The sequence below is a fragment of the Callorhinchus milii genome, unplaced genomic scaffold (genome assembly GCF_018977255.1).
Source record: "Callorhinchus milii isolate IMCB2004 unplaced genomic scaffold, IMCB_Cmil_1.0 Scaffold5, whole genome shotgun sequence".
Taxonomy (NCBI): Eukaryota; Metazoa; Chordata; class Chondrichthyes; order Chimaeriformes; family Callorhinchidae; genus Callorhinchus; species Callorhinchus milii.
The window spans coordinates 30857280-30879798 of NW_024704746.1; the positions used below are offsets into that span (position 1 = coordinate 30857280).

Sequence of the window (22519 nt, forward strand, 5' to 3'; positions counted from 1 at the left end):
AGTATTCTGGTCAACAATTCTCAATAAAAATTTGTCATTCACTTCATGACCATTTGTGGGACATTCCTGTGCGCAAATTGACTGCTGCATTTGCCCGTAAAACAATAGTCATTGCACTTTACGGTATATTCTATAAACCCAAAATATTTGTGCAAAGTCAATGTAAAAATGGCTCATTCTTTCTCATATATTAATGGTTGTGATAAATGGCCCAGAAAGTAGTCTTTACATCAGTATGAGATTTTTCGGTACATAAAAACACCTTACTCTCACTGAGTGCTGTAAGCAAAACTGTTTCCTATTCCATAAAAAAGGTTTATTATTATGATCTGAGGCCAGAATACTAAACTTGACTTACTGTAGAGCCTGAGAAAAATAGTTTTACTATTGCTGAACATTGCATCAGTGTGCAGGAATTCTGAACAAGCGTGTCAACATGATAAAGTTAATAACTTGTATCAAACGTGTGAAAATATTTCTGGTTAAAAATAAATCTTTTTTTTCTGATTGTTGATTGTTCTGAAGATTGTATTTGGCCAAATAAGGTCAAGGCTGGACAAGGAGAGATCATTCTACCCTGATGAGTTCCCATGGGAAACATTGGTGATTTCCACAACAGTAACAGCCCATTTAATCTCCTTCCTGCTTGACTCCAAACCACCATGATTTTAATAATCCCAGCATTTGATATCGTGTCTTTCACATAGGGAAGAAATCCCAAAGCACGTCACAGGATTTACTGAGCACAGCAATGTCCCACTAACTGCCATGGAGTAAATTTTATTTGAGGGGTTGTTGGCCAGGACACTGGGAGAAACTCCCTTCTCTTTTTGAATAGGGCCATGGGATCTTTAACGTCCCCCTGAAGAGGCAGATGGGACCTTGGTTTAACATCTCATCCAAAAGACGACACCTCTGACAATGCAACACATCCTCAGCACTGCACTGGAGCGTCATCTTAGACTATATGAGTCCTGACTTGGGGCTTGAACCCACAACCTTCTGACTCAGGGGGGAGAGTCCTACCACTGAGCCAGGCTGGCGCACATTTTACAAGGAGAGTTCAAACATCTCAGCAAATAATCAAAGCAAATGAAGTTGAATATAGATAATGTAAGGTACTGCCAAAAGGAAGTAAAAGTAGGAGGCATATTATCCCCATGCACGGGACAGAATTTGTCAAGAGTAGGAAGTAGTAAAATTATTACAGATAAAATTAATCATTTACTTTATGGCTGTTTGTGGACAAAGCTGTTGTGTTGGCCTACAAATACCTATTAGGGCTTCAACAACTCTACCCACTGATCTGCCTTAGACTAATGCAGATTTACCTTGTAATTTTACTATTTATTTCTGTGTTTTTTGGAATATCAATTATGTGATTTAATGTTTATATTTTCATACTTCCATGAAGCAGAACCAAACAATTGGAGCAAAATAGTCTATTAGTGCTTAGTGTGCGTTTGCTTATTTAAATTATTCCAATCATTTCTCAATTGTTTCTTCTTCCTTCAGCCAAATCACTCTGTGTGTGACAATTATGTTCCCCTTATCACAGAACTGACTAAATGATGAAACTCAGTGTTAATAATTGCCTGCCCAAAACGTCCTTCCTTCCGCAAAGTTTATTTTGAACGAAAACGGTACAATGGAGACTGACGTACTTACATTATGTACTGACAGTTCTTTGCAAGAGAACAGTTTAAGTGGATGCATTATTGTATTGGAATCCCCCTGCAACAGCTATCCATCTAATAGTTTAAAGCCCTTGAAATAAAAAAATTTAAAAGATAATAAGTTCTAAAAGACAGCAGTGCAGAGTGTATACATTTCAAATGAAGTGTTGCCTCAGGAGATTGAGGGCAGATGGATGGTGCCTTTCCTTTATTCTATATTGAATGTCTGCTTAATTGCTTGTGTTGGTGAGTGATAATTTGATCCTGAAGTCAGGGCTTCAAGGGATCTAAAGTGTGACTTTGAAATGATTAATTGCCAATTGACTCTAATATTGTTTTAAAAAAGAAATGTCTATCACAGTGATAACCATTTGTTATCAAGAGAGAGAGTTTGAAGATTTCCGAGATTGATTTTTCTCTTGCTTTAGGATTGCAATGAGACATTGGTGAATCGTGCAATAATTTGATCCTAAAATTACAGATTCACCTTATTAAATAATCCTTGCATTAGATACAGTGACTTACTACATCGTCAAAACGTCTCAAAGTGTTTCACAGGAATTTACTGTGAAACGTAGTGACTATATCTGTAGGCAAATATAGCAACCAATGTGCCTGCAGCAAAATCCTATGAACAGTCATGCAGTGAGTGACTAATTATATTTGGGCGATTGTTGGTCAATAGGAGAAAGTCGCTTCTCTTTTCAAATAGTGCCATGGGATTTTTAATGTCTACCTGAACTGTCAAATGAGATCTGATTTAATGTCTCAACTGAAAACCACCACCTCCGACAATTCAGCACCTCTCAGCACTGCAATGGAGGTTTGGTCTGGACTATCAGCTCAGACTCCTGATGCGGGACTTGAACTTACAACTTTTTGTTTTGCAAGCGAGAGTGCTACTAATTGAACTGTGCTGACATCTAGATCCACCATCAAACATTTCCTTAACATTTTGAACCCATGTTAAACTGGTTGATCTATTAGATAGTTTATTAGGAAGTAAACATATACTAGACTCCAATAAGAAAATCAGAAGTATGGTACACCAACTGGCAGAATCTCACTCCGGTGTAATGTACTTTTGGAACAGGGGTGCTATAGGAGAGTAGGACACACTTCCTTTGATCAGAAGTCTCCACCTCATTCACTTATTAAGAGAACTTGTTAGAAATCACCACAGATTTGACCTCAGTATGTATTTTGTTTTCTTGTATTCTTAACATCTAATGCTTTTTCAGTTTTGTCTGTTACAGAGATTCAATCTTTTGAGAAACAAAGTCAGTTGTCATGCCACTACGGTATTTTAACTGACTATCTGCATTGTGTTATTTATTTTAATATCCTTTTACTGAACTAATGGATTAATAGTTGTCATCTGTAAAATGAGGTACAGTCATTTCTGTTGAAGTTGTTTTCAATTACCTATTGGTGTAGGTCGAATTTGGAAGTTAATAAGTTTAATCTTGGGTTTGGAGTAAAACTGATATTTTGAAATGATAACAGACTGATGCACATATTAAATCATATTATGCTTTCTTGGTGAAGTTGAAACAAGTTTTGGGTTCTGATCCACTTCCAATGTTTAGGAATGGGAAAAAGGTTATTGATTAACTCATTTTTATTTTCACCTCTGAATTGTTTATCATGTTGACAAGTTTCCTTTGCTTTTTCAATTACATGTTTGCGGTGTAACATATCAGCTTTCTGGTGTGGAGAGAGAATGGTTGTTTGACGGACTGGTTAAGAACCTGGGTGGTGGGGGGGAGGCAGGTTTGGGGTTGAAACTGCTAACAGGACTGAGCTACAGCAAACCCTCTCAGCAGTTCCTGAAATATGGAAATACACTAACATTTTTTTCTAAACAAAAATTACATAATTCCCGTAATAACCATTCATCCTCCTGTCTCCACTGTTCATCTTTCTGTCAACACTGCTGCTCCAGTAACATAGCCGTTGTGTCGTGTCGACCCATCAGTCTATATTGTAGCTAAAATCGGCAACTCTGTTCTCAATCAGATATTTATCCTGCTCCATTTGGAGGAATTATTCACAGTGATCACAGTGTTTCAATGGATAATCGTGAAGGTTTACAAGATTGCAGAGTAGAAGTCTAGGAATTTGGTACTTGGGGTCCAACCATTGTGTCTAAGTCAAGAGGAAGGAAAAGTTTCACACCCACACCTATTCTTGAAGAACAGATTTGACAATTACTGAATCTGCTATGCAATATTGTATTGCTTACCCCAAAGTGTCACAACAATTATCTCAATGTTTGCAGCAACCGTAGCTAATAGTTGCCTTATATCCCTAAAAAGTGTTTGTTTTCATTGCAAAGATAGCAATTTCCGCAATAATTTATTCACATTTTTTCAAAAAAAAAGGCTTTGTGTAAACTAGCTAATGAAAAACAATGCACAGCAGGATGTATTCTGGTACAGCTGGCTTATTAATTTAAGATTCCTTAATAGGCACATTCCTAATTACTTATATTCATGCATAAACAGTTTCAGTGAAATATTGAGCCTGCTGGCGGGGGGAATAGATGGTCCCCTAAATGGGCTGATCAGTGGTTGGGTTGTTCCTCGGGACATTCTCCTGCTGTGAAAGGCGCTATACAAATGTAATTTGTTGTTGTTGAAGTTTTTTTGTCCTGGAAATTGGGGCAAAAACAGTGAATAGTGCCTTGGGGACCAAGAAAGATTGAGCAAAATTTAATATATTCCAATATAAAAAATTGTAAAAGAAATACTTGCAACTGAAGTTATTATTCTTCCTTGGAAAGGAGAAACCCTGCAATTCTAACTATAATATATGAATGAAATCAGACAAATCCTTATTCCCACTGTACAATTCCCAGTAATTCATTAATCCCAGCTACTAAAACATGCAGCTGAATTTGTTTTCAGCTAGGTGGCAATTCTTAATTTCATGTGAATGTAAATTCAATTAATCTTAAAGTGATACACTTGAGAATTAGGTTCTGAATTTACACTGTGCAAATCATTGCTGGCAGCCAAGGAAGGAATGGTAGCTCTGAGCATTTGATCATATGACTGCCAATAACAACAGCAACTTGCATTTATATAGCACCCTTCACATGGGGTAGTGTCTGGGAATGTTGAATAACGAAGCAGTTTGATGTTGAGCCAGGGAGAAAGCCGAGGTGACCATTCGCATGGTCGAAAGGGAAAGTCTTCAGGTGTGATCTGAAGACAGGCAATGAGGCAAGGTGGAAGGACTGAGACAGGGAATTCAGTGTTCTAGCTGAGTAGTGGCTGAAGGCATAGATGGAAATGGTGTAGTGGAGAAGGTCTGAACTAGGGACGTGCAGAAGGTCTGAACTAGCCGAGCAAAGTGCATGGTAGAGGCCTGAGGCATAAGCTGGTTGGACACAAATGTTTTTGTTGCTACTGAGTTTGCCAAATAGCACAGATGGTCACCAACACAAAAACACAAACTGAACAGCACGCAGAGAAAGGAAACTGCTGTACAGTGAGGGCAGACCTCTCACAATTTGACCCTGCCTTTTGGTGAGATCGCAGAAAGACATGAGAAATTATACTGTGCTGCCAATGAGAAAGTTGGATAAAAAATAATCCTTGCATTTGATCTTTTACTTTCATGTCAGGAAGATGTCTCAAAGCACTTCACAGGATACATTGTAAAGTATAGTGAAGGAGTATTTTGTAGGCAAACGTGGCAGCCAATTTACGCATAATATTTTCCCACAAACAGGCATGTAGCCAATTTTGTTTAGGAGAATTGTTGGCCAGGACATTGGGAGAAACTGCCTGTGTTAAGCTATAGATTTCCACAGCTTAATGCATATTCCAGTAACCTTGCTTCAGTTAGTGATGGTTTGCTCTGTGTTTGCATTCTGAATGTATCTAATGTCGGGTCCAGAAAAATGTCTAAGAGAGTTTCATGAGCAGGAGAAGCAATAGGTGAAACTTTGCTATTCCGTGAGCACTTTGGATTTATAAATAAACAATGAGATGTAGCTTAAGCAGCTTTTATGTTGTTACCATTAAATGAGATATCTGGCTTAAGCATGGAAATTTCTAGAATTGATCTTATTGAGCACTGATGCCCAGGCTGCCATTCCAGTGTCGCAGATGATGATTCTAGAAGCATCTATTCCTATGTGAGTGAGAGTCCAGGAATATTCGGGCAAATGTGTACATTTAAAAAAAAAACTTGTCTATTTTGGATACATTAGATCCTTGTATCAACGGAATGTATTTTAATTTTAATTATGTACAAATGTTTCTCTCAAAAAATCAAACAGAAAAAAATGACTTTGAGCAGAGCTTTAATACAAGCTTAGAAAAAAAAATCACTGGGTATTTTTCACTGTTGCTAGTTTTTATGCTGTTACTGCTGCGGGCTGTCCAGATATTATTCCTACTTTGCGCTTACTTATCTTAATTTAGATTTAACACAAATGTGACGGTTTAAAACTAATAATTGCGGGGAGCAGAAATTCAAATAACTGGTTGCATTGCATATTTTGCACTCTGAAATGATATAGTCAAGCATCCTCTGTTCATACATTGGCATACTCAATAGCATAGCCTGAGGCTGTTAGTGCTGTGATTTGGAGCAGTTAAAACTGTGGGATGTATTCCATAACACCCATTGCAAACTGGAAAAAGCCAGAGAAATGAAGCTCACACACGCACAGCAGTTTTCCAAATTGTGATTTGCAGTTTTGTGTTCTGTTTGCGGACCTTCCCTATTTTATGGAGCAGATGTACAAAAATGACATTGCTGTTGTGTACAGGGAGACTGAGCTCTCTCGGGCAGCACCTTGTGCTGATTGATGGAGGATGCATTTCTGCCTAATCTAAATTGCTGCATTGCTGCTGAAAGTAGACCTGCCACTGGCAGCAGCACTGCAATGGAAATACATCAGTAAACATTCAGATCTGGCTTTCACTATGGTTTATTATTCCCTGTACATTTAAGCCTTTGTTTTTGAGTTAGAGCAAGCGTATCAAGCATGACCCTTACATCAGTAATAACAGTGTTATTACTAGAAGAAAATGTAGGCATATATGATAGAGGCAATGAGGAGAACAAATGTGTATAAGCCTCAAGGGTCAGATATAGGCCTATGAGAGAGGTTTACAGTTTCCATGGACACGATTGGTACGAGTTAAAGAGACCACCACCGTCTCCAGCTGGTTTGCTCAAAGTTATGAAAAATGACAGCAATCATCCATTTACAGGCTTGGTAGTCATTGCTCATTTTTCATATGTTGGACTATCAACCGATGTCAATCCATATTCAAGCAGTGACTGATGGCCTGCTCTGGAGAGCTGACACATTCATCCAATTTCCCATCGTGTTGGTTGTGAACAGCCACATGTGTATTGAGGTGTAGGTGCCAGCAACCAATTTGATATCAATGCATTAATTATAAAGGAAGTTGCAGGTGACAGCTAGAAAATAATGATCCAAGTGAATTTTCGCCCACAAATTATATAGTCAATTCACTTCACAGTATATTCTGTGAAGCACTTTGAGACTTCTCAAAGACATGATAAGGCGCTATATCAAATGAAAGGTTTATTATTATAATGTGTTGTGCCTGAAATTAAGCACAACTCCTTCTCCTTAGTCAAGTTGTGTGTCTGCCTGGTTTGTTTGAATTAGAACCAACTGTAACGTTGCTTTTGGGGGATTGCGGCTGTAGTCTCCGAACCATAACTCAACATCCAACAGAACAAAGATACGAGTCATGTAAATTTGTGGTACGATCACTGATGAAGCAAATACTCATTCTTATACAGTGGTTTTGTTACCTAGATCATTTCATGGAGTGCTTTGCAGTCCAAGGCATCTAGAGTATTAAATATTCTTCATTGTGGACTACATGCTGTATCGTTGTGTTGGTTATTTTCTCCTCCCTAAGCCAAGGTGAACAGAAGCTAATTTAGTCTTACAACTTCTAAGCACAAGCCAGATTTGAGCTATCCGGTTTACAAGGCTGAATGCTACATTTTGTTCCTTTTACCTACTATGAAGTCCAAAATATTTGTATATGTACTGCAGTTTTACCTAAACTACCAAATGACTTCAAATACAAAAACTGAATAGGTAAAAGAAGTGGCCAATAGGACACTAAAATTCAAATACTAATAACGTTTTATAATCTATGCTTTTCTATTTCATTCAAGGTGTTGAAAGTTGAATAGTTTAAAAATATTCAGTGTGTCTAGTTTTTTTTTAAAAAATCGTATTCATAAATATTCCTGAAGTCAATCAAAATCAAAATTACGAGTGTTTTGGGATTTCTAATACAAGCCTAGAATATGGTCTCATGCTATGTTTGTAAACGCAGAAAGCAAAATGATATCTCTTTTAATAGTCTCAGCAGTGGGATTCCAGTGTCCTGTCGCTCAGTGGTTAGAGCACTCGCTTTGCAAGCGAGAGACCTGAGTTCAATTCCAGGCAGAGGGCGAAACCTTGGGCAAGTTTCCTTACTCCACACAGAGCCTAATAATAATCCCTCCAAAAAACCCAAAACAATAATAAATTGGTCATTTTCAATTCATGACTGTTTGTGGGACATTGCTGTGCGCAATTGCCTCCACGTTCGCCCACAAATATACAGTCAATTCACTTTACAGTATATTCTGTGAAGCGCTTTGGGACGTCTAGAAGACGTGAAAAGCGCTATATCAAATGCAAGCATTATTATTATTATTATTATTATTATTGACTTTCTAATCAATCTGCTCAGCCCAGAATTATATTGCACTTTTCAAGATGAATCACTAAGGAAAGTGTAGCATGTACACAGCAAAAATGTTCATAATAATGTGAAGTAAACTATTAACACGTTTCATACACTAATGTGTGGAAAATCACAGACCTAAGAAGGAAATGTACCTTCTGATAAAGCATTAAAAAAACAGGAGTTCCTACAACTTTTTGTGTGTGTGAAAGTCTCAAAGCAATTCACAGAAAATGTTATCAAATGCAACGTTTTAATAAGTAAAAGTAACAGCCATTGCACCAGTAAATTCCCACAAACAGTCATGAAGTGAATGATCAATTAATCTGGAAAACTGTTGGCCAGGACACTGGGAGAAATTCACATCTCTTCTTGAAATAGCATATTGTCCAGCTGAAAACAGGCAGATCAAACTTTGGTTTAAGCACCTCATTCAAAACATAACCTAATTCAGTAAAACTCACATAAATCTTATCTTTATAAATTGTAAAATTGTCTATCCAGCAAAGTCCCAACATCAACAGCAACAACAACTTGCATTTATATAGCACCCTTCATGTGGGGGTAGTGTTTTTCTTAAAATTCATTTAAAGTTTGGAATGGTGAGAAATGGAGGAATGTAATGAATGTGATAGACTGCAAAGATGACTTGAGCATACTTGGAAATTGGGTTGATCGATGGCAGATGAAATTCAATGTAGAGAAATGTCAGTGCTTTACATGAGGACAAAAAATTCAGGAAGAGACTTTTAATTAAATGGGAAGAAAATAATCTGTACAGAGACTGAAAAGGACCTGGGGATCCTGATTGACAATAAATTGAAGCTATCGCAACAGTGCTCAGTAGCAGTGAATAAGGCAAACCAGATGCTGAGTTTTATTAAAAGGGCAAATTGAGCCAAAATAGTGGGGTGATCCTGTCACTTTATAAATCACTGGTGCGACTGCACTTGGAATACTGTGTGCAATTCTGGTCACCCCCATATAAAAACAATATTGCAGTGATTGAGAGGATACAGAGGAGGGCAACCAAAATAATAGAGGGGATGGAGGGACTGAACTACGAGGAGCGATTAGATAAACTGTACATATTCCACTGGAGAAGAGAAGGTTGAGGGGTGATATGATTACGGTCTTTAAGATTCTGAAGGGATTAGATAATTAGACCATGATAAGCTGTTTTATCTTGTACTGAACAGTAGAACCAGAAGACACCGCCTGCGATTGAAGAGGGTTAAATTTAGAACAAATCTGTGGAGACACTACTTCAGTGAGCGAGAGTGAATGTATGGAACAGGCTCCCGAGGGAGATGGTGGAAGCAGAAAGGGCTGTTTGTTTCAAGTACAAATTGGATAGATTTCTGCTAGAAAATAATATCTTTGGATATAATACATAGTTTGGGTCATGACATGTCAAGTGACTGCCAGGATGGTAGAAGGCGAACTTTCCTCTCGCAATTTCTTATGTTCCTGTTAAATATGGCATTTGCTTGCAAATCTAAGCTCTGGCATGAAATTACTCTTTAGCCCTTGCATACAGGATCACACTTCCACAGAAATGAATGATGAAGACAACAGCTTTTCTTAAGAAAACTGCACCTGAATACATACATATTCAGTATAGCCTTAAGCAAGCCAGACTGCATCTCTTTGCAAACTTATCAATCTACTCTACGGAATAGGAAGTCATATTTGAGGTGAAAACACATTCTGTTTAAATAACAAATAATATAGGCAATTATTATATCAGACCCTTCTGTTAAGCAGGAATAAAGCTTCAAAAGCATTTTGAGTCCATACATATTAAATCGTTCACAGTCATTTTTAATTGCAATGAAAGCTATTTTCACCAGCGTTTTACAATTCCAAAATTAATTTAAAGATACTATTTAACATTTTTCTAAACAATTTGTAGCTTGGATATTTGCCAGTAATAAAATAATTGAAATGTAGGGCTCAGACAACTGCTAAAGTGCTTGCAAAATAGGCAATCTGGTTAACAAAAACCCATAATAGAGTTTGAAACAAATAATATTTCCAATTTGTAAGAAAACATCAGTTTGCTTACAACGGTAGTCCTTGATGCTTACATGCATTAAATTTAGCTTTCTGCTTGCGCTTACTGAATCTGGTTTCCATCAATCAGAAGACCTATCAAAACTGACATTACTGCCCATATTGGTCTAAGTTATGATGACTAACGTGTTTGACTAAATGCTCATATTTTACATAAGAATTAAGAAAGTGTGGAATGAGAGAAAGCAACTTTGACGTACATTGTAACCCCTTAATCTCCTGAGAGAACATCAGCAATAATACCCCTTGACCCCAAAGGTTAAGGACAGCTCTAGATATAACTATCTGCACATCCTGACCATTCACCCTGTCCTGCTGCTCTTCACAGACAACAAGAATCCCACCCAGTAGCATGGGAATCCAGTAGATTAACTGATCATTACAGTCTAAATTTACCCCTAAACCTTCAATTATATTTCCAAACAAGTACACTGAATAGCATAGAATGATAAGGCACGGAAACTGGCCATTCGTCAAAATTAGTCATTGTCGGTGTTTATATGACACACAAGCCCCCCCACTCTTCCTGTACCCCTCACCTATACCACTCTATTCACTTATCCCTCATTTATGCATCAAGTTTCCTATTAGATATATTGATGCTATTTACTTTGATATTCAATTCAATATTTAATGTATTTAATTCATCAAAGATAAAAAAATGTTGGCACCAACCAATTTGCAAAACGGCAATATTGTTCCTTTCAGTTATTTCTCAAGGGATTTTAAAGGAAAAAGTCATCATCAAACCTACCTCCTTTTCAATGTTTAATCCTTCAGCTCTCAGGTTTCTTTCAAACACCTCCCGTTTCTCTGTTTGTGCATTGGATTTTCTGTAAACAAGTATGTAATCAATTCGGCATCGCCCATCCCTAAGGAAGAGCCCATTTCCTTTATTTCGGTCCACGCTATCCTGCATAGAAATAGGACAGGGATATATTAGTTTGCTAATTCTTTACATTGGTTTTAAGAAAGCCTGATATAAGGAAAGACTGCATGACCATTTCCTCCACAGCCCCGGCACAATCCACCCCATCGTAGATTCTCCAACCCGTTTAATCTTCTAAATCAAATTCTGGGTAAATATTCTTATCCTTGATAATCAAATAAATCTCCTGAATATCTAGCACATAACTATTCTTTACTTCCCTGTCCCAGAAAGACAGGAACCATTGTTATAAATGCAGCATTTAATTACCTCGGGCTATATCTATCCTTAGAATCCTACAGATTGTTCTCAAACAGATATTTTCCCAGCTCTTTTCTGAAGAAGTCAGATTAAAGCCTCATTTGAAACACTTGCATATCAGATCTGGTGCCAAGTTGTAATTTTTAGCTTTGCATATATCACACACCCTAAACACCCTCAAAGCTTGAAAAATATTTTTTTCAGACATGAATTCAGGTTATTCGTGATAATGTTTTAGTTTATGGTTACGTGGGGCATTATCGCTGCTTCAATGTTGTTTCAGAGCAACACCTTATACTTGGAAAATGTATCTTATTATCTTATTCTCATTTTGGGTTGCAATTATTCTCTTTGCTTTCACTTTCCCTTGCTTCCATCTAATCAAACCCACTGAATGCTCTGAATTCCAAGTTCAGAAATGTTAGCAAGTTAGATTACATGGATGTCAGGTAGACAGTCTGTGAATAAATATCTGTATCAGAAAAATCATGTAAATGCCTTTCTGAATAAACAACTATTGAATGTTTTTTCCTCGTACATTTGTTTACATATTTCATTTCCTAAAATTTCTGGAAAATGAATCCTACCCAAAATATATCTTTATATGAAAGCTTACATATTCCTGAATAAAGTATTGTTATGCCAAGTTTACCAGGATTCTGCTCTGACAATGCAGTGTGAAGTAAAACACAGAACCTCTCACCCTTCACTTGCTTTCTGCCTACTTGCCTCATCTGAAGTGCTTGTCAAATTGCCAGGATGAAGTAAAGAGTCATCATCTTTGGAAGGGCTGTTCCTGCATTCAGATTCATCCAAGAAAATATTTATATCTTTAGCCACTGAAATGGAAGGTAAAACAGCAGTCACACTCTCAAGCGCGCCATACAATGCAGAAGAAGAGCTGTCAGTTGTTTACAGAGATTGGGCGAAAACAAAAGGTGTAAAATCAAACAAACTAAAATACATTGAACAATATCTGTGAGAATCAAACCGTGTAATTCGAACACTTCTGCTATTTAACCATCATGATAAAATATAGAATCATAAAGCCATAGAAGTTTGCAGCACGGAAGGCCATTCGGCCAATTGTGTCTGTGCTCTTTAAAAGAACAATCCTTTCAGTCCCATTTACCTGTATATTTACCCCATATACCAAGACTGAGGTGTATAGATATTTCTTAGGTCAGAGTATCAAGGGAGATGGGGCAAGCCGGGTAATTGGAGTTGAGGTACAGATCAGCCATGATTTTATAGCATAGTGGAACAGGCTCGAGGGGCTGAATGGCCTACTCCTGTTTCTATGTGTCTACGTTTCTATACGGCCCACAAAGACTATGACGGGAAAATGAATTAAATTGTAGTGAGTTCAATAACAATTGATTTTATCTTACCCGTGCCTCATCAATTCGATTTTATTCACTTTTTTTTTCTAATGGGTATTTCTCTCAAACTAGCAAGCCTTAGAATCGATGCCTAAAGTTACATATCAAAATACATAGAAACAACCTTGCAGTGCAATACCTATTTCCTCCTTCCGAACCAATTTTGACACCTTACTATAGTTTTTCTTCTTCGCTTCCCAAAAAGGTAATTCCTTCTTAATTAATTCCTCAATTAAGAGAGCAAGATAGTAGTCTGTATAATCTTTATAAATGACATCAATGCTACTCCTCTGCCAAGCATTTTTGCAATTGTTCTAAGGGCATTGTTTTTCTCACACCAGTGCCTAAGTCTGTCCATACCATACATAATAATAATAATAATCCTTGCATTTGATATAGCACTTTTCACGTCAGGAGGACGTCCCAAAGCGCTTCACAGAATATACTGTAAAGTGAATTGACTGTATATTTGTGGGCGAACGCGGCAGCCAATTGCGCACAGCAGTGTCCCACAAACAGTCGTGGATTGAAAATGACCAATTTATTATTGTTTTTGTTTTTTGGAGGGATTATTATTGCCCTAGCTGAGATAGCAAGCAAGCAGTCACACAACGTGCTTCTTGTGCTCTGCCAATGCAATTTTGTCGCTGCCTGCTAGGAGATACATAAGAGCAGGCTGATTGATTCTCCTCAAAATTAACCTCCCTCTGTGGGAAGAGTCTCATTCGGCTTGTTGCATCCTCCACCAAGTTATGATTGGGGTCTCAGCGTATGTAATTGTGGGTATGAGTTTTGCATTGTCCCACCGCATTCCCTACAGAGCATCTGACTGTAAGAATTTGCGTACAGAACTTTCACACAATACAGTATTTCACACAATGAATCAACCCCACCTTTTTGAGTGCTCCTTGTAAATGTTAATGGGCACTTGAACATTGAAAGTCACGCAGCAAAGATAATCTACACAGTTGCCAATGAAGTCAGTGAAAAATAATTATTTCGAAATGAGTCAAAATTCACTGCAACACCCACAAAAATGTCCTTTGACAATATCTGGTTGACAGTATAATTACATTTTCTGCATCTCATTATGAATATGAAAGAGCATATTATTAATAAAGGGGCATTGTGATAAGACACTATATCAAGTGTAAGGATTATTATTATTATTATTATTATTGATCTTTACAAAATTAAAGCTGAACAAAACGTTCTCTCTTTCTCATCCTCAAGCCAGTAGAGGACAATCTTTTTGTTTGGCAAGAAAGTAATCATAGAGATAATAAAACAGCACAGATTTATGCCATAAATCAAGAAATATTCAATCAACAAAGCTTTATTTTGGTGGACAACCAAAAAGGTTGGACACCACTGTTCTAAGCATTGATTTTTTTTCTCGTCTCACTTCAAAAACATCTTCTACTTGAACTCCAAGCTTTAAAGGTCTACTTATCTGAACCCCTATGTATCTGTACCTTAACATGATTAAAATCAATATTACAAAAGGGTATATATATTGAATAATTTTTTACCAAAACACACTACTTTACATTTTTAAATATTAAGCTGCATTTGCTCACTCTGTTATTGCAGTGTTAGACTAGTTATTCACTGTAAAATCCTGGGGAGAAATATACTAAACTATTTTGAAAGACGGACTGTCAGACATCAAGGCTGGATGTGCCTTAATATGTAATAACTGAATGTCACCAAAACCCATCCGTATTTCCTCACCTCTGACTCTAACCTCTCTGGTTGCTCACTCCAGCTCACAGTACCAGCAAGCAATCCCAGTATTTTGTTCAACCTTCACCTCTCCTTTAAACTTTTCATCTGGTCCTTGATCAAGTCTGCCTTCCTCCAATTATTAAACAGTTTCCAAATTGGTGCTATGTTAAATTTTTAAAGGTATGGCATATACATAACAGAATCCAGTTATGGATCATATTATATATCTTATATATACACACACAATATGTGGACCAGTGCAATATGATAATAATTCTTGCCTTTGATAAAACGCCTTATCACATCATTGAGACATCTCAGAGTGCTTCACAGATTATACTGTAAAGTGGATTGACTGTATTTTCTAATATACTTTAGACTGACATCTAATCACATTCTGACTATCTGGATGTTCTGGTTATCAGTATAGTTGGGTTGCAAAATTGACAGAACTTTTAGTTGTCAGGTTGCCAGATTTACCATTTGTACCATTTCTGAAACTGCAGTACAGGCTACTGATCAGAGGGTTAGGGAGAGACATACATATTACAAATAGTTAGAAAGGCAGAGAGAGAGAGTGAAAAAGAGAGACACAACCACCCACACCCGATACCTGTACTATTATCATATCCACAATGGGGCCAGTCCAACAGTGAGGATATTGGGATTCCTACCGTATCAGTAACAAGGTTATGTGACTTCGATGACAACAAAACAAAACATGGAATAAGAAAAGGCCCATCACAATCACAATCAGTCAAGCAGACCCATAACCTATCATTGACTTCAGCTCAATCACATTTGTTTCTGGGGAAAGTTGTATAGATACTCCATGAATCTCATTGGTAATTCACTACAAACTACAGAGCATTATTAGGATTATTATTACCCTTGAGGCAGGACAATACATCTTTAAAAGCATGCAAACTGTTTCTTTACATTTAAGAATTTGGTGTAAGGTGAATTATTTCCAACTTTATTTTGTTTTGAAAAAGCACTGAGCTGGCAGCCTGCCACTTATGTCAAAAAGATTTAACACAGAGCTCCTGGCCCAGAGGGACAAGAGTACGACAGGCAATTAAAATATTTAATTTAAAATATGAGGAAGAAATTGGCCTCGTTTAATAATCTTTCATTTGTTGATGTCATTTATTTTTGTTATCAGACTCAAAATGCTAAGATACTTACTTTATTCTGACGATGCGATAAACTGCACAAGGGTATATAACCTACTTCTGCAACATATCTCCTGAGATTTGAATTATGTTATTTCTAACCAATGTGTCTGGAGAACAACAATTGAAAATCGCTTTCAGTATTCTGTTTGTACCACTGTCGGGTGTTATCTCAACATAGCAGCAATCGATTCACAAGTGTAAAATTATGCCGATGATATTCAAAATGCAGATTTAAACGCAATTATACTGAGCTACATGTCTTCCAGTGGTGCAGTGCAGTCTTTTGCACTGCACCAGCTAAACAAATGGAGTACAGGAATATTCAGCATCAGAAAAGACCACTGGAAAAGCTCCAAATGATCAGTGCAATCCTGTCAATCTCACTGTAACTATTAACTGCAAGACCACTTGACACAGGTCGTTCTGCCCTATTAGTCATGCTTATTAGCTACTGTGGGATCTAAAATGTAGGATTCATAAAACAGATATTTATGCAGTGACTAAGAGTTCCAGTTTGCAAATAAAAATGTATGATTTGCAATCAAATTCACTAAAACTCAACAATTTGCAAATAAGTTTTGCTTTCCTATCATTTATCAGACTTTTCGGTCATTTTCTTATTTGAGAAAGGCTCCAAATACAAAACACTGTCATTTTACCTTCAGGACTTTTCTCAACTGATAAAAGCTCCAAGTCTGATAAAAAGTCAGAAAGCAAAACTCCAGGTAGAAAATGATTTTTGCTGGCATTTGGGATTGCGTTCGGTTGGAAATGGTTTGGAAAAGATTGTTAGCAAAACTACCCAACTTTATCTCAACCACCAGCTCAGGTCCAAATCCCTGACTGTCCAGGGCCTTGGAACATCCTCCCGAAGTGCAAGATACTATGCAAATGTAATTTGTTATTGCTGTTGTTGTTGAAGCAGCTTTGCTCCTTGCAGTTTAACTGTAGAATTACAATACAATACATTTCACATTCATACAGCGCTTTTCACATCGGGAGGATGTCTCAAAGAGCTTATATTAGTGAACAGAGCAGAATGCCCTCTGATTTAATGAATGCTTCCTGATATGAATACTTCCTGATATGGAGGGGGGTCTTCTGTACAATAACATTGGCAGATACTTTTAAACTGGTGCGCTTTTGCAGTCAATTTATTTTGCTATATTCGCACAGGGCTAAACTCCTTGCGAATCTAAATTTCCTTCAGATTATCCAATTTACAAACCTCCACCATCTGACCTCTTTCTATGATTTATTTCAAATCAATTATGAGAAACTATGATGGATTGAAATTGATTGGCAACATTGAAACATTTAGCCTTTATCTATTTCAGGGAGATTAAATACAGTTAAATTGAGTAGACTTCCCAGATTATTGCTTCTGTTTCAATATTCTCCTTACCACTGATTTAATAATAATAATAATCCTTGCATTTGATATAGCGCTTTTCACGTCGGGAGGACGTCCCAAAGCGCTTCACAGAACACACTGTAAAGTGAATTGACTGTATATTTGTGGGCGAACGCGGCAGCCAATTGCGCACAGCAATGTCCCACAAACAGTCGTAGATTGAAAATGACCAATTTGTTATTGTTTTTGGTTTTGGAGGGATTATTATTAGGCTCTGTGTGGAGTAAGGAAACTTGCCCAAGTTTCACCCTCTGCCTGGAATTGAACTCAGGTCTCTCGCTTGCAAAGCGAGTGCTCTAACCACTGAGCTACAGGACTCCACATTTAAGTTACTCTACAGCAATAACAAACCCAGGTTGGCCTGCACACAGAGACTGTGATCTTGAAAGATGAATGCAGACTGGTTTCTTCAATTGATAGTATTCCCACCCGTCTCTATCCCCTTTCGGCGTTCAACCTGCCTACAAATAAAATTGGCCAATCACTTCAAGGTTGTTTGTCAAACTATGTATAAATTAGCTACTGCGTTTACCTACAAAATACGCAGTCATTACACTTTACAGTATATCCTGTGAAGTGCTTTAAGGCATCCTCCCGACATGAAAGGCTCTGTATCAAATGTAAGGATTATGATTGTTATTATTATCCATTTGTTTACTGTCAGGCTTTTGATCTAGATTCAAATCTAGATTGAATTCCTGCCTTAAAGTGCATGGATTTCGACATATAAGTGCTTTAATCAGCGTTTGTAACAAAAAAGTGAGACGTGGCAGATTTCAATGTTGAGGATAAGCAGTTTGGCTGATGTAGTAAATGTGATGCATTCCTTGCTCTGACTAGCTGTACCTTTTACAGCAGTTTTCTGTCATGGGAGTGGGAGGAGAAAATCTTGTGAGATACGTTTATAAGCCTCACGTCATTAATCACAGAAAATTTTATTACTTTAGCAATCCTTGTTAAAGACCTCTTCGCAGCATTAGCACAACCCGTACAAGTTCAAAACAGTCACATTATAATGTTCATTTGTAGTAGAAAGAGCATTTATTTTAAATCTTTGCATTATTAAATGTTTCCCAGGAAAACTCCTGAGAGAATACATCATCAAAACATATTCTACAGCTTAAATACCCAGATTCTGAAATCTCAAAAAAAGATCTATTTATATACTGAACCTATTTCACAGGTACATCAAATCACCACCTTACATGAATTACAACTGGAAGCAAGAATAGAAGAAAAAGCTAACTTAAACACTCATCCATCGTACTTTCCAGATGAAGAAGGACTGTATCTTCTACCTTGTGTAGCTTTGATGCTATTATTCATTTTATATAGTCTCTTAATGCTTTGAGTATTGCCAGCAAAGGCAGCCAAACCTTATAAAAAAATTCCAGTCTGCTGAAGTGAGTACATCAATCAAATGAATGACAAAAGAAAAAAACAATTTGTTCCCACATCAACTGCTCCCCCCCCTTTCTGCGGTATTTATGAGAGTACCAGTAAAGTATGATTGTTTCCTTGTTGCTCTAGAAGTGAAATCTATAATTTTTTTTACTCCCAGTATCTATCTGTTAGTGATAGGTTGCTGTGTTTCGCCCACAAAAATCTACAGTCAATTTACTTTCCAGTATATTGTGTGAAGCGCTTTGAGACGTCTCGAAGATGTGATAAGGCGCTATATGAAATGCAAGGATTATTATTATTATCTATTAAGAAGTTGGGTATTTGTGAGAGCTGTTTGATCTGCGTAGCTTGAAAGGAGTCAAATCCCTCCATGATGTTGCCACATCCTATTTATACAAATTTCTCCAGCCATGCATCCTAGCTCATACTCACCACTTTTCTGATTCTTGTTTATCACTCACCCAACCCCCAGCACTCTTCACTCGAGCATTGATAGCTCAGCCTTCAGCCACTTTGCCCCTATCTTCTTGAACTCTCTTTTAAAACCATTTTGTCTCATTATCTCTGTGTTCAAAAGCCTCCTAAAAGCATCTCTCTTCAATTATGCCATTAGTGAATATTTTTAGAATCATAGAAATGCAGCATAGAAGGTCATTTAGCTCATCAAATCTAAATTCCTGGTAGCTTAACTACTCTCGTCTCAATTTCCTGCTTCTTCCCCATGCTCTTTGATGTTCCTTCTCTTCAGGGGGAGAAATTCCAGTTGGCTTTAGACTTAGACTTTTTTCTAAGCATTTCAAAAGTCAGACTGAATTATGAAGCCAGTTTAAATGAACCTAAAGAAAGAAAAAAACAGCTTCAAAATGAACACTCGAATTTAAGAATTGTCAAAAAAGTTGCATTCTCTAAATGCTAAGAAAAAGGTCTTACGCCTAGACCCAAGTGAAATTTCTCCTGGATTCTTATTCAGTATCTCATTTCCCTGCTTGGCATACAACACTACATTTAGCAAGTACTTTTGAGGCACTCTGTTAAGTGAGAGGTGCTACATCAATACATCACGCTGTGTGCAGAAGAGCCCAGTTGGTTAACACCCTACACAATATCATGAGTAAAGTGGGCAAAGCAATTCTACATAACGTTGTTACACATTGGAGTCGAAAATGAAATATTTGCAGATCAGATTTGTTTCATTACTGGTATCTACCAATCTATCAATATTGGATTGTTAAATTCACATCTAGCAAATCCCAAGTCCTGAATTGGCAAATTGGAGTATATTCGAACTTTTGTGCGTAGGATTTGTAATTCTGTTGCTGCAAATTTTGCAAACCAGAAGAGATGTTTAAATCAACAACTCCAGTTTGAATCCTGCATCTTAGACTCTGAGTCAGTTGGAGAGAGAATCTGTAATATCACATCCAAATTTTGGGATAAAATGTTCAGAGGGAAAAGAAAAACATGGAACAGACACAATTCAAATTCAGGAGCCTGTTATCACGAACCTGCATAATTGTTTCTCCCATTCCCGACAGCCGAATCAATGGATCCCGAAGATGTGCAATCCATTGTTATTGACTTGGTGACAGGTGGGAGTGAGGAATGCTTGGGGGCAGACATGTGTTCAGATTTTTGATAGCTGTTTGCACTTCTCCTGTGATGTATCTGAATGTAGTTTTCAGCCCCATGAATAGCTAAACTCATACCTGGAATAGAAAACAAAAGCACATGGTTTTGATGTGTTCGGTTTGATGACAGAAATAATATCCGATCGCTAATAATAGTGATGTCAGCAGCACTTCCTATGCATAACGCACTTGAACAGTGTGCAGGAAGTGACTAATCCACAAACAATCTCATGCTATAACAAGACACATCACAACTCGGTTGTCCTGTGGTGAAACACATAAAAACAAACTAAAAGAAATATGTAAAATTGCAAACACTTTAGGGTTGACTAAGTGGTGAGAGTGCTCCCAACCGAGTCAAGCTGAAGCACACAGAGAGATAAGAGTCATACTAAGCATTATATCCTTATAGATGAATTAATACTTCTTCAGAGTATTACTGTCTATAAAGCATTCATACTCGTACCCATGATTTTATCCATGTAGAAGTCTAACTAGTGTAAATTCTTTAAACTTAAACTATTGCCAGCGACTATCAAGTTTAAAGCGTGTACATTAGTGTAATCAAGTGCTCATCCATAAATTAGTGCCACTTTTATATCAGGAGTCAAGATGGAAAATATGTTTCATCACCTCTATGGTAACTATACTGCAACATGCTTGGTTCAACAGTGACCTTTCCCATTGATCTATTTTGTTTCCAGGGAAACTTGTACTCTCTATTCCACAGTACCAATGAACTTCTCTTTTATTTTCAGTGAAAATGACTGTAAACAACTAAGTTTATTGGTTAATAGCTTTCACTGACATTGAATAATGTAGAAAAAGTATATGGCCACTTATTATTGCAATATTCAGCAGTTACTGCAAATGTAGAATTCACCAAACTTCACTGTATTAATAAAATCAAACAACCCTCTTTCGAAGTAACACAGAAATAGGTGAAATAAGAGCATACAAACATTGAGAAAGGATATGAGAACATGATCTGCTTTTGAATTTTACAACTGATTGAACCATTCTGTAGCCCTCTAAGTTTTTCATGAGAATTGTAAACAGTATTGTGTTAACAGCTTCCTGTTTTGCATGAGCAAACAGATTGTACATGATTGCTTCAAAGGACCTTTCCTTGTTTGTGTTTTGCTTGCTTTGCCTACAGCAGGCAGACTCATCCTTTACATGCCACTGCGTATTGTAAAATGTTCCATCTATTTTTTCTCTTTTGATTATTCCAAAAGAAACACTAATCTGATGCTTTTAAAATCTGAAATCTTGCCAAATTTCAAGCATATACTTAAAATATACTGGGCATACAAATACTGTCATCACGACCTTGCGGAATGGCTTCGATGCTAACTTTGTTAATGGTATAAGAGATGCATGTATTCATAACTAAAGTTACAGTTCTGAAACCATATAATGGTATCCGATCAGCTCATATTATCACTACGTTTAGGAACATAAGAAGCCATGGAAGGTGAAGACAAATTCATCCCATCAAGCCTGTTCTCCCCACAGTCCACACAATCTACAATGGTTCCTGAATCCCAGCCTTCACTGAGTTGGCCGATTTCAGATGGGAACAGCAGCTGGGGCTCATTAATTGGCCTCAAACAGTCCTGGGGGGAAAATCTGTCAGGTTCCTGCTTCTCATTGATATTGTGGGAATGGAAAGTGCACATATGTGGAAATGGGATTTGAAAATGATTTTGCTGTGATGTCCTCTCTACCAACTGCACAGTCAAACTTAATAAATCTAATAATCTAACCGGGGCTTTCAGTCGTTCTGCCCCGACTCTCTGGAATTCCATCCGAAGTCCCTCCGACTCATTCACTCTCTCATCTTGTTCAAGGTTTATCTCAAGACCTATTTCTTTGACTGACTGTGTTTTTCTTTGCCTCCTTGGCTCTCACACCCCAGCTCGGGTACCAAGCCAGTCTTGTTAAATGCCTTGGCACATCCTCCCGACATGAAAGCTGCTACACAGATATCAGTTGGTGGAGCCCTGTAGCTCAGTGGTTAGAGCACTCGCCTCACAAGTGATGGATTCTGGGTTCGATTCCCAGGAGGGGTGAAACGTTGGGCAAGTTTCCTGAC

At 37.4% G+C, this 22519-nt stretch overlaps 1 protein-coding gene across 1 annotated transcript in view; it reads right to left on the minus strand.

Annotated features, from left to right (window-relative positions):
- Window positions 1-22519, minus strand: part of LOC103179888 (anoctamin-4) — a 64572-nt gene that overhangs the window by 34318 nt on the left and 7735 nt on the right. Inside the window, 3 exon segments of the mRNA XM_007895397.2 lie at window positions 11253-11411; window positions 12417-12526; window positions 20299-20499. Coding sequence (XP_007893588.2) covers window positions 11253-11411; window positions 12417-12526; window positions 20299-20497 — 468 coding nt within the window. The 5' untranslated portion in view covers window positions 20498-20499.